Source organism: Sceloporus occidentalis, unplaced genomic scaffold (genome assembly GCF_023333645.1).
Source record: "Sceloporus occidentalis isolate IW3139 unplaced genomic scaffold, rSceOcc1.0.p SCAF_78, whole genome shotgun sequence".
In the NCBI taxonomy this organism is placed as follows: Eukaryota; Metazoa; Chordata; class Lepidosauria; order Squamata; family Phrynosomatidae; genus Sceloporus; species Sceloporus occidentalis.
Genome location: NW_028317058.1, coordinates 2,876,703 through 2,888,277, shown reverse-complemented (window position 1 = coordinate 2,888,277; position 11,575 = coordinate 2,876,703). Strand labels below are relative to the sequence as shown.

Sequence of the window (11,575 nt, the reverse complement as noted above, 5' to 3'; positions counted from 1 at the left end):
CAAAGTCGCTCAGATCCTTATGCTTGCCCATTTTTCCTGCTTCTAACGCATCCACTTTGAGGACAAAATGCTCACTTGCTGCCTAATATATCCCACCCACTGACTGGTGCCATGATAACAAGATTATCATTATTATTTACTTCACCTGTCTGTGCTCAGAATGTTATGGCTGATCAGTGTATATTGCTCTTAAAAGGGTTATTAGACACATTTGGCCATCACAGGGGCAGGTAAAAGGAGTGTGTGTGTGTGTGTGTACAAGAAAATCATTTTGCTTTGAAACTTTGTCTGATCCCTGACATCTAAACAAGTGTCAAAGCCTGCTATAGGATGGACAGCAGCCGACATGTTCACTTTTCAATGTGGTGGGAGTGGTGTTCAAAATATATATTTTTTTTATTTGTTTTCTTCTGTGCATTAGCACCACCAACAAAAAATCGACTCTGTGCTGTTTCTTTGCAAGGAAAGTAAATGACTGACAACAATGGCAGATTCTGCATCAGGTCTGCAGATAAAGGAAGTTTATTGGAACAAAATAAGATGTCGATTCTGACTAACATTACTGATACAGCCGTGGATTTTATGCTCATGGAGAAAAATGTTTGAAGAGCACTTGTACCTTGATTATATTAAAAGCTTAGGGCGAGCTTGTTGCCGGTCTCCTTCAAATAATGGATTGAAGGTTTTTGTATGTAGATATAGTCTATTCTCTGTTCTCTTTGTCTAAAGCGGACGCTATAAACACTTTGTAACCCGTTTTGTTGATTCATTTATTATTCTTAATTTGAATAATTGGAATCTTTAATTTACAGTCGTATTGTACCCCCCCCCCCCGCCACCGCCAATTCATGTGCAGGCTGCTAAATTGTTGTAGCTTAACTAACATAATTTTTTTTTTTCTTATTTGTTCCTTATTCATCTTCATTAGTTCATTGAAATCTTTGTCTTCTATATTTTTCCTATAATAGGCATATCAATTTTAAATTAGGTCATAAAGATCACTTTGTGTAGGACCAACGATTTCTTGTTAATAATTCAGTTTGTTTTGAAACATACAACGTTCCTTGGAAGGTGTATACTCGGAGGGAAATTATATAGGGAATTTCAATGTGTTTTCTGTACGCAGATGCGCGTCTCAAAGATGAAAGCACCGTTATCGGAGCTCCAGAAATGAGACCAGTGCTTTAATACTCATGAGGTTTATTAAGTCTCGGGGAAAAAAAACCCATTTCTAATTGTCTTGGGATTTACTGGAAACGTTCTTGTTTTGGCTACTATTGTACAAAATATGTCTAAGATGTGGTTGAAAAACCTATGCCTTTTATAGTATGTTACTTTTCTAGCATAACGTCCAGTTAAGGCAGTCCAAGTTCTGCAGATCTATATAGTGTTTGATGGACATTGGCTTTCCTAGGTACTCTGGAATAAATGTTGTACCTTCGTTCTTATCAATAATACACGGTTGTGGATCTTTTGATTACTGGTAAGCCTTTTCATTTGTCGTAGTTTAAGTCATATAATCTATCGTTATTTGTATTCCCCTGTTTTCTGTAGGTTTGTGATGGATCTTAATAGTGCCAGCAGCATTGTGCTGCAGGTTTTGACCCAGGCAAGTAGCCAAGACTCAACCGTTTTGAAACCAGCAGAGGAACAACTCAAACAGTGGGAAACGCAGCCTGGATTTTATTCTGTGCTCCTGGTGAGTTGTTATACTCGTGTATGTCATGAGATGGCCAAAAGGCAGCTATGCTACTGTTAAGTACAAATCCAAGAATTCTTATGCAGCGCTTGACTAGCCAAAGGCGTTCCAAGAATCGCGGCAGCTGTAATTTCTACAAAAGCAATAGAGCTGCCCAATGAGCTAGCTAACGTGTTTGCTGTACCTTAAGATTAACCCTTAAGCTTTTAAAAAGGAATCCATGATGCTCCATATTAGACGGAACTATAACAACAAATCTTTGGTAAACATCAAATCTGCTGAGATATGACTGGACAAAATATCCTATCTAATCAATAAAACCATGAACGTATATTTCCTGTATTTTGTTGGTATTTGGTGTAAAATTATGTAATAACAGATTTCCCATGGGAGTGTAGCTCATGACTTTTCTATATATAGGCAAAAGTATTGAGACATTGGACCATTACACCAAAAGGGACTTTGACATTGAATTCTAAATACATAGACATTAAGTTGGTCCACTCTTTGCAGCTATGATAGCTTCCAATCTTCTTGAATAAAAAAGGGTTTTTCCCAAACTTTTCTCACACAGTTGGAAGCATAGCATTGTCCAAAATGTCTAGGTAAGCTGAAGGAGACATACCAAGACATTTTAGACAGTGCTATGCTTCCAACTTTGTGAGAACAGTTTGGGGAAAACCCTTTTCTATTCCAGGATGACTGGAAACTTGACTGGCCCTCACAGAGCCCTGACCTCAACCCCATTGAACACCTTTGGGATGAACTGAAATGCAGATTGCGAGCCAGACCTTCTCGTCCCACATCAGTGTCTGACCTCACAAATTCTCTACTGGATGAATGGGCAAAAATTCCCACAGAAGCACTGAAGAGTGGAAGCTGTTATAGCTGGAAAGGGGGGACCAATTACTTATTAATGTCTATGTGTCACGGAGCTGGATACTCTGACCGACTACCTCTGCTGACTTGTGCTCCCGTAGCCTGGGATAACACACTTTCCCCGGTTTCCCAGTCACTAGCTGAGAGTTGGTGTAAGGTATAACCAAAACGAAGACTGTTTTATTTTTCACACACATGGCTGGAAATATCCAGCAAAACACATATTAACATAAACAAGATATTGGGATACAAACCGCCCTCCTTAATCTGCCTCCCAGAGACAACAGAGTCAGTAAAGGGACTAACAATATAATAGGGTCTCAACCTCCACTATCTATTACTGGCCCAAATCAGTTCCAGGGATGGCTTGGCCGGGGTAAATGTCTGTAGTGGTGGTCACTCCCTGGTTGCATATCCTGGCTATCTGCCAGAGATAATCCCCTCGGCCAGTGATGAGATGTTATACTGCTGGGGGTAGCCACAGAAGTCTTAACAAAGTCAGGGCCCATAGTCGGTAGGGAGGAAGCTGGCTCTCAGGCCTCTCCAGTAGCCCTAGTGATGGAGGGTTCCGTCGCACTACGTATTTAGAATGCAATGTCTTCCTGTGTGGATGGTGTTTCGCAGTTTTTTTGTTAGGAGTTGGCACATGCTGTACTTGGCTTGTGTCTCCTGAAGCTTCTGTGGCCGAATGTCTGAGTCTCCAGTGCTTAATAATAATTTCCTCCTAAAGGGACACTCCAGCCGTCATCTTAATGCATTCTTACAAAGTACTTTTAATAATGTGTGGTGTTTGGCAGCATTTCAAGTACTGGTGATCATTATAAAATACTAAAATAAATTTGTCTACCGCTACTATTAAAAAAATTCAACCTAGAAAAAGTGCTTCAACATTAAATGCCACCTGGCATAACCCCAGGTTTGAAGCACTTTTTCTAGGTTGAATTTTTCTCCTTCAAAGGAGCTGTTTTAGATGTCCGTTGCTTCCACCATTGATTTTGTGCTTCATTTTATGGACATTATTATGATTGCACAGTATTTTTGGGAGTCTTCTTCATTATTGAGAAGTGTGAGTGGACCAGCCCCTACATTTGTGGTTGCCTGCAGCCCATCTCTTGGATATAACCTCTTATCATCAGACCGACAGCTTCTGATTAAGTTCTTTTTGCATCCTATGTGCTCATGTTTTTTGTCAGTCGGTTCCATCGAGACTTGTGTCTTATCATTTGGCTTTTCAGAAAGGCACTTGGTTCATTTATCTTATTTTCGATTGACAGTCCTTTCTTCCGCTGTCAGCTACGTTGTCACAATTCTTCTGTGTCCCGGTGACGCATTGTGATGTTTTTCCACTCTATTTGAATATTCCTGTTGCTTTATTGTTCATTTTACTTGTACACAGAATAATGTCTAGCTTATTACTCTTCAGAAGAGTATTTTTTGCCACATACCGTTTGTTCCTCTTTGAATGGTTCCTGAACAGTGTGCATCTGAAAAGTTTGACATAAAACCCACTCGCTCAGACCACTCAAAACAGCGGTTTCAATGTTTCTGAGGACTCCTGTCAAAAATGTCATCATTTGGTTCATTGCTGTAAACCTCTGTGGTTATCACGCACTCAATAAATTCTGAGGGCTGTATACTAAAGACTGCGTTTGCGCACTTCTATAAGTCCCTTATATCACCATAATGCAATATCAAGAGAAGGATCTAGTGAGCTTCTTCTGCAGTAAGCTCTGATCTGAACTTCTATAATGCATACCTAAATCAGCAAGCTGTGTTAAATCCCCCACATTTGCTATACATTATACAGGACAGCCCAGTCCTTCTTCCCAGAGAAGACCACCATAATGCATGTCGATGTATATCAGGAGGTTAAAGTTTAACCCTCCTACAAATTCTATCTTTAGTGAATAGAACCCTCTGTGGAATAGGGATGCACCGAAATGAAAATTCTAGACCCAAACTGAAAATTCAGGATTCACTTGGTCGAAACCGAAAATGACCCCCACCTTCAAAAAAAACCAAAAAACAATAACCCCCCCTACACTTTTATTAAAAGTAAGTAATACACCAAAATTGGACAAAAAAATTCAATAATATTAATATATATTTATATGATTAACAGCAATCACATGCCTATCATGCCCAGGCATATCCAGATTCCAGCATGTACTGGCTGACTTCGCATGATAGGTGTGTGATTGCTGTTAATCAAATAAATATATATTAAAATTGTTATTGATATTTTCTGTCCAATATTGATGTTACTTACTTTTAATAAAAGTGTGGTTAACACGCCAAAATTGGACCAAAAACAACAATATATTATATATAAATTGCTAACGGCAATCACACTCCTGTCATGCCCAGACCAGTCCATGCTAGAACCTGGGCATGATAGGAGTGTGATTACAGGCTCCCTTTGCCATGATATCATACACACACATTCATTCCCTTAATTGCTCATACACCCTCCCCCACCCCCTTACCTGAACTGCAGCTCTCTCTTGCAGACTTCTGCATGCTGCTTCCCTCTGTGTTGCTGTGCACGCAACTTCTCTTGTCCCACCCCCAGGGGAAGAAGGAACGGAGCAGAGTCATGTGACGTGCATTCATGTGACTCCGCTGGGTTCCTGCTTCTCCTGGTCTGTACAAGAGATGCTGCTCGCACACTGTGTTTTGACCAACACACAGGTAAGCTTTAATTTCTTTTTATTTCGGCATTTTGCCGATAATGCCCTTTTCGACCAATATATATCGGTGCATCCCTAATTTGAGTTTAACGTAGTGTTATGCGGGTACATTTAAATGGGTCTGCTTGTACAACCTTTTCGCTTAATTTATAGATGTTTATTTTTGTTATCGTATACTGGTCTAAAATGGTATTTTGATTTTTTTTGTTTCTCACTTTTTTTCTTTGTAGCCATATTATTATTTCTCTTTCTTTTCACTACAGAATATATTCACAAATCACTCCTTGGATGTGAATGTAAGATGGCTGGCTGTCCTGTATTTTAAGAATGGAATTGAGCGGTATTGGAGAAGGGTAGCTCCGCAGTAAGTAAGACACAATGATCTGAAAGCTGTAGAAATGTCATCAAACACTGCAAGCTGTTCAGCAGTACTCACAGACACCCGAATCCTTTTTTTTTTTTAAACAAGATGTTATTGTGAATGCACATACATAGAGAAATCCACCCTGGGCTGTACATATTACTGCAGGTTTAAAACTTAGAGGGATTATATGGTGAAGTGGGCAATGACCTGTGTGTCCTGTAATGATATTTCATTAAAATGATAGCAACCCCAAGACAGAAACTACATTGTTGAGAAAGGAGTGCTGTAATATGTCGGTATATGGAGGGTGCTTTGCAAGGACTCCGGATGGACTGTTATTTCTTGGTTGTCCAGTAGGTGGCACTGCAGATGCACCGTAGCTATGACCGTGATAAATTAAATGTTCTTTTTGTTACACACTTTCCTTTTGACTTTGAAACTATTTGCATTATGAACTAGGTTAATTTAAACTAATGATTTATGTTGCAGTAAATCCATCTGTGCACTGAACATTTTCGTAATCCTGGTTTTGTCTAATGGAGTACAGTGGCAGGATCCTCCTGATGTAGTCGTGGGTCACAGAAGTCAACTTAAATAAGCAAGAAGTGGCATTTTTTTTTTTTAAATCAGGAGGAAGTGACATGAACTCGTTTAGGCATTTACCCTTCCTTTGAAGTTTAATAATTCCTGCTTTATAGGGAAGTCGGTAGCAATGCAGATTGTAATTCCACTTAAAAGATAAGTGGCCTGGACTCATCCGTGTGCCTTTTACATTTTTTGGTGTCCTAAACAGTTTTCTTACAGTTCTGCAACTTTGAGATTAAAAAAAGATGAATATATAAAACTTAACGTTTAATTCATATATTGAAAACCAAAGAAGGAAATTATCAGATCAAAAGGAAAAATACAAAAATACACTTCTCCTATCACCATTCACTGTTAGAATATTCGAGTTCACTGTGATGGTGAACAAATTGATAATGAAAAGCATTTAAAACTTTCTGAAAGGAGGAGCTAGTTTAGGAAACTCAATGCGGGTTAAATTCAACCCAAAAAGGCTTATCTAGCTAGCCTAAAAAGTGAACAGGCTCTTGAACTGGCATATTAAACAGATACCCTCAAGAAGCTGGTGTCTTGCCAGCGAAACATGCTTTGGGTATCTGACTATACCAGTTCAAGAGGCCTACCAGGTAGGGCATTTTGTTAATTGTTGGTCCAGCCCCTAGTTATGGGGTTGAGCTGTGAAGCGCTTTAATATTATTGTTCACTTTAAAAGATAGGCAAAGACTAAATGATGCTTTAAGTAGCCCACTGTTTGTAACCCTTTTATGTGCCAAGTGGAGCCCCTGACTTTTCACGCACAGACTTTCTGAACATATTTAGTGGTGTGGTGTCTTGGCTTTCTTTGTAGCCACTGTGTACAGCAATAAAATCCTACGGAAACATCCCTGCTGTGTATCAAAGCTTTCAAATGCGACGTATGGGGAAAGGTAAAAGCCTTAAAGCCTTTGTAATGTTGAGCTTTGTATTTTACGTGTTTATTCCAAGATTTGAGCCTAACTGCTGCAGATTAATAACTTCCTCCGCCGTAAACAGAGGATTGATGGGGCAAATGGATTGATCTATGGTATGTTGGGCTTCAGTATCAGCAATATAACATGCCGCGGTCTGCTGAGGATGGGGGATATTTACTAACCTTATTGCGTTTTCCTCCAAAGGAATGCCAAGAGTAGAGCCTTAAGAGCAGCAATTGTAGAGCTGAAACAGTATCGTACATAGATATGGGCCAATCTTAAAGGCATTTAGAGAAATATAATCTAATCGGCAATGTAAAAAAGTATGGTATGTAGAAAATGTAAATGGTGTATCTGGCTGCTGTCACTTCTGCTTTTGTGCTCACAGTAGATGTGGGCCTTTGTACGACCCACATAATGGCACAATTAATTAACGGCTTCCCTTAGGTTTTTTTGGTGAAAAGTACAGTTATGCGCTAGAAGCACAGATCGCACATTATAAACAAACCTGCGTATATCAAATGTTCAATATATACACAACCGGATGGATTCTACCCATTGCCATCATTTATAATAATGTGGTGCTTGCATATTACATTGTATGTGTACTTTCTATGTGCTTTTGGCTCAAAGGAATTCTCTGCTGTTGCACAGCATTAAGTTATTACTTAGGATGATGGTCACATGTGCAGAAAGTCTAAGAAGCTGGGAAGTATTCTGTCTAAAATATCAGATTGTACATTGGCTCATTGCTACAGTATCCTGATGCTTTGTGGGTCTCTTTGTTCCTGGTAGGATTAAATTAAGAGTAGGTATTAGGTCAAGGAGTAGGACCAGCTTCCCTTTCATCGTGCTGCCCCTTACTGTACCATCAACTATATACATTCAGGTCAGTGCAGTTAATATATTATTCTTTCACTTCCTTTCAATCATACTTTAGTTTACCTTCCAACCAGGTGTGTGGCTGAGCATGACTTGCTGAGGTAACGGCCTTAAAAGTAGGTCCAATCGAACAGAACTTGAGATAGAGAAACCCAATGGTGAAAACCCTCCCAGCTATAAAAGTACCGTCTGGATGCGCACCCCACTCATATAGATGCTCCTGAAGTGAAAGAAATCCAACAGGCATTTGTTGTATACATCTGATGACACACAGACCAAATAACCGCAAACAAACTTCCTACAAGCACGCCTCAACCGAAGAAACTGCCCATAAGAGATGTTCCGAATCCAGCTAGGATGGTGGTTACTGGAGGCTTGCAAGTAACTCCTAGAACCCATAAAAAGATTTGCATAACGGTGCGATCTTGGCACCCACAGCCATTCCACGCGCTTCGTCTTAGTCTGGCTGTTCTAGTCTTGTTATTCCCTTGAATACACATATTATAAGAAGCGCCGTGTAAATCATTGGTGCTATATAAATTAAATATGATAATATAGAAGATACGTTTGCTACAGCAGATGCTGTGGGATGGATATTAAAGAGCCAGCATGCTGCCAGCTCATCTGATCCCTGCTACCATGCACAGACTAATGTCAGAGCTTCCCCCTACATTGTAAACTTTCTGTAACCTCATTTAAAAAAAGAAAAATAATTATAATTATTAATTATAATAAAAAAACCACACTATTACATTTGGGTTTTTAATATTTTTAAACAAAGAAAATGTACAGAAAAGTATTTTGTAGTCTTCCACTCCCATTACTCTCAGTAAGAATATTACTGTGAGCGATTAGAATTCATAGTCTTCATAAGCAGTGTGCTAGAGGTGCAAAAAGTTTAACATGCATGGGTACGTGTTTCTTCTACCCTGCGCTTACACACACACAATGTGAAAACCAGTTATAAATAAGCCAGTCGGACACGGGCCACTTTAGAAACCTGGCTGCGGTGTATAGAGAGCGGTGAGAGGAGTGGATCACTCGGCACCAGAAAAAAAATCTTAGTCACCATGACCACCGGCAGTAGGGGATTTGTCGAGTCCTTTAGTAGTTTGTTTTCTTTCTTAGAAGGGTATCCTTTTGCAAGTAGTAAGAAATTATTTTAGACCAAATTTCTAGCATTTCAAATGATTATTGTTCTATTAAACTCATTAAGGTGATATACATCTGCCAAGTGAGACAATACAGTTAATATTGAACATTGCAAAACAATGCCCTGGCTGCATGCAGTTCTTTGGCCACTAATGGCTTTTACTATCTCATATAACAGAGTTCTACTCTGTCCAAAGCGTAATTTGTGATTGATCTTGTGATATCTTTAGTAATATAATAAATCCAAGTATCTTATTTGTTAATGTGAACAGGCAAATTTTCTTCACTCGTTTACAGGCACTGCTGAGCTGTTTTGTGCACATTGTACATTGCACATCTTTTATTTTTCTTTTAAATTTCAGCAGTGTTATCATTGGTTTAAATGTATTATTCATAATCCTGTGTATTATACAAACAACGAGGAGATCCTATTACTAATATTGAATTAAAATGATTAGTCAAAAATAGTGTGCTATTTTCTTTATTAAAATACACTTTTTAGTTTTTGCATCATGTTTTGGCATTTTAGCGGTATGCATTCTAGATCTGCTGTGTTAGCCATGATTACTTGTAATACTGGCTTGTGGTAAATTGGTCTGTAGTTGGGGAGTCTTTTGTGAAGTCGTACTACAGTTGCCAGTTTCCAGTCTTCTGGAATTACTCCTTCCTGTAGCGACATAGTAGTGGCATTACAGGTAGTCTGCCAAGGGTTCTTTTTTTTCTTTTTTTTTCTTTTTTTTACCCGACAAGTTTCTTCTTGTTATGGTGCATCTAATAATGCGTTTTGCTGTCTTAAACTTAGCTTTATATTTACTCCCATCTTCCTTATTCCGAGTCTGCTTATAGTTCCTAAAAGCTTGCTTCTTCTCCTTTAGTGTATTTGCCACGTCTGCGGAGTACCACAGTGGATTCCTTTTTTCTTTTTAGTATTGCTAACAAGTTTAATGTAGGGCTGCAACTAACGATTATTTTAATAATCGATTAGTTGGCCGATTATTTTGTCGATTAATCGGATAAAAAAATACATTATTTTAAATTGAAGAAAAATTGCAATAAAAAACGTACAATTTACACTTTCATCTCTTTATTGCAATGGCCTCTCTCTCTCTATTCACCTTCTTATTTTACTGACATAATAATAAAAGCTACAAGAACCCAAACACGGTGTTTCTCAAACTAGGTTTTAATACAAAGTTATTAGTAAATATTAATTCATATGTTAACAATTTTTCATATTTAATAAAAACTGAGAAAAAAGCCTTGTTTACATTTTTTTTTATTTACCAAACTGCCCCCAGTTATGCACATCTGACCCCCAGCTTGCCACTCTGCCCCCATATATATGCCTTATACCTCTTATATGCCAGATTCCGCTGTGCCCCTGATATGCCTTATACTCCTTATATGCCAGTGATATGCAACTGAGCCCTCTGATATACCTTTTACCCCCAGATTTGTTTTATGCCCCCCTGATATGCCTAATATCGATATGCCTTATACCCCCTATATGCCACTGAGCCCCCTGATACCTTTTACCCCCAGATATGTTTATGCCCCCTGATATGCCTATATGCCCTGAAATTCATAATACCCCCCATACACCACTATAACTCACCCATACACCACTCTGCCTCCTCCCCCCTCCCATACTCCACTCTGCCTCCTCCCATACACCACTCTGCCTCCTCCCCCCTCCCATACTCCACTCTGCCTCCTCCCATACACCACTCTGCCTCCTCCCCCCTCCCATACACCACTCTGCCTCCTCCCCCCTCCCATACTCCACTCTGCCTCCTCCCATACTCCACTCTGCCTCCTCCCATACACCACTCTGCCTCCTCCCCCCCTCCCATACTCCACTCTGCCTCCTGTGAACCTCCGTTGCTGACAAGACACCAGGGAGCCGGGTAGAGAGGCAGAGTGGCGTATGGGAGGGGGAGGAGCCAGAGTGGTGTATGGGAGGGTGGCTCCCATACACCCCTCTGACTCCTCCCCCCTCCCATACACCGCTCTGTCTCTCTACCCGGCTCCGTTACTGAAGGCACTTTCACTGCAGCTTCATAGAAGCCTCAGCGTAAGTGAAGGTGAGTAACGGAGTCTGTCTGTGCTTTGCAGACCCTCACCGGCTGACAGAGAGGATGATTCTCTGTCAGCCGGTGGGGGTCTAAACGATGCGCACAGACAGCCTCCGTTACTGCCCTTCACTTACGCTGAGGCTTCTATAAAGCTGCAGGGAAAGTGCCTGTCAGTAATGGAGCCGGGTAGAGAGGCAGAGTGATGTATGGGAGGGGGGAGAGAGACGGAAGTGAGAGACCGGCCGACAGTGAGGGGAATCCAGGTCCCCTGCAGCGTTGCGGGGGATCTGGATTCTAGTGTTATAATCCGATCTCTGTTT

The 11,575-nt window shown here is 40.1% G+C and overlaps 1 protein-coding gene across 1 annotated transcript in view; it reads left to right on the top strand.

Moving 5' to 3' along the window:
- Positions 1-1,561: 1,561 nt before the first annotated feature.
- Positions 1,562-11,575, top strand: part of LOC149285519 (importin-11-like) — a 176,951-nt gene continuing 166,937 nt past the window's right edge. Inside the window, exons 1-2 of the mRNA XM_089495279.1 lie at positions 1,562-1,699; positions 5,532-5,632. Coding sequence (XP_089351405.1) covers positions 1,562-1,699; positions 5,532-5,632 — 239 coding nt within the window. The remainder of the gene's footprint in view (positions 1,700-5,531; positions 5,633-11,575) is intronic.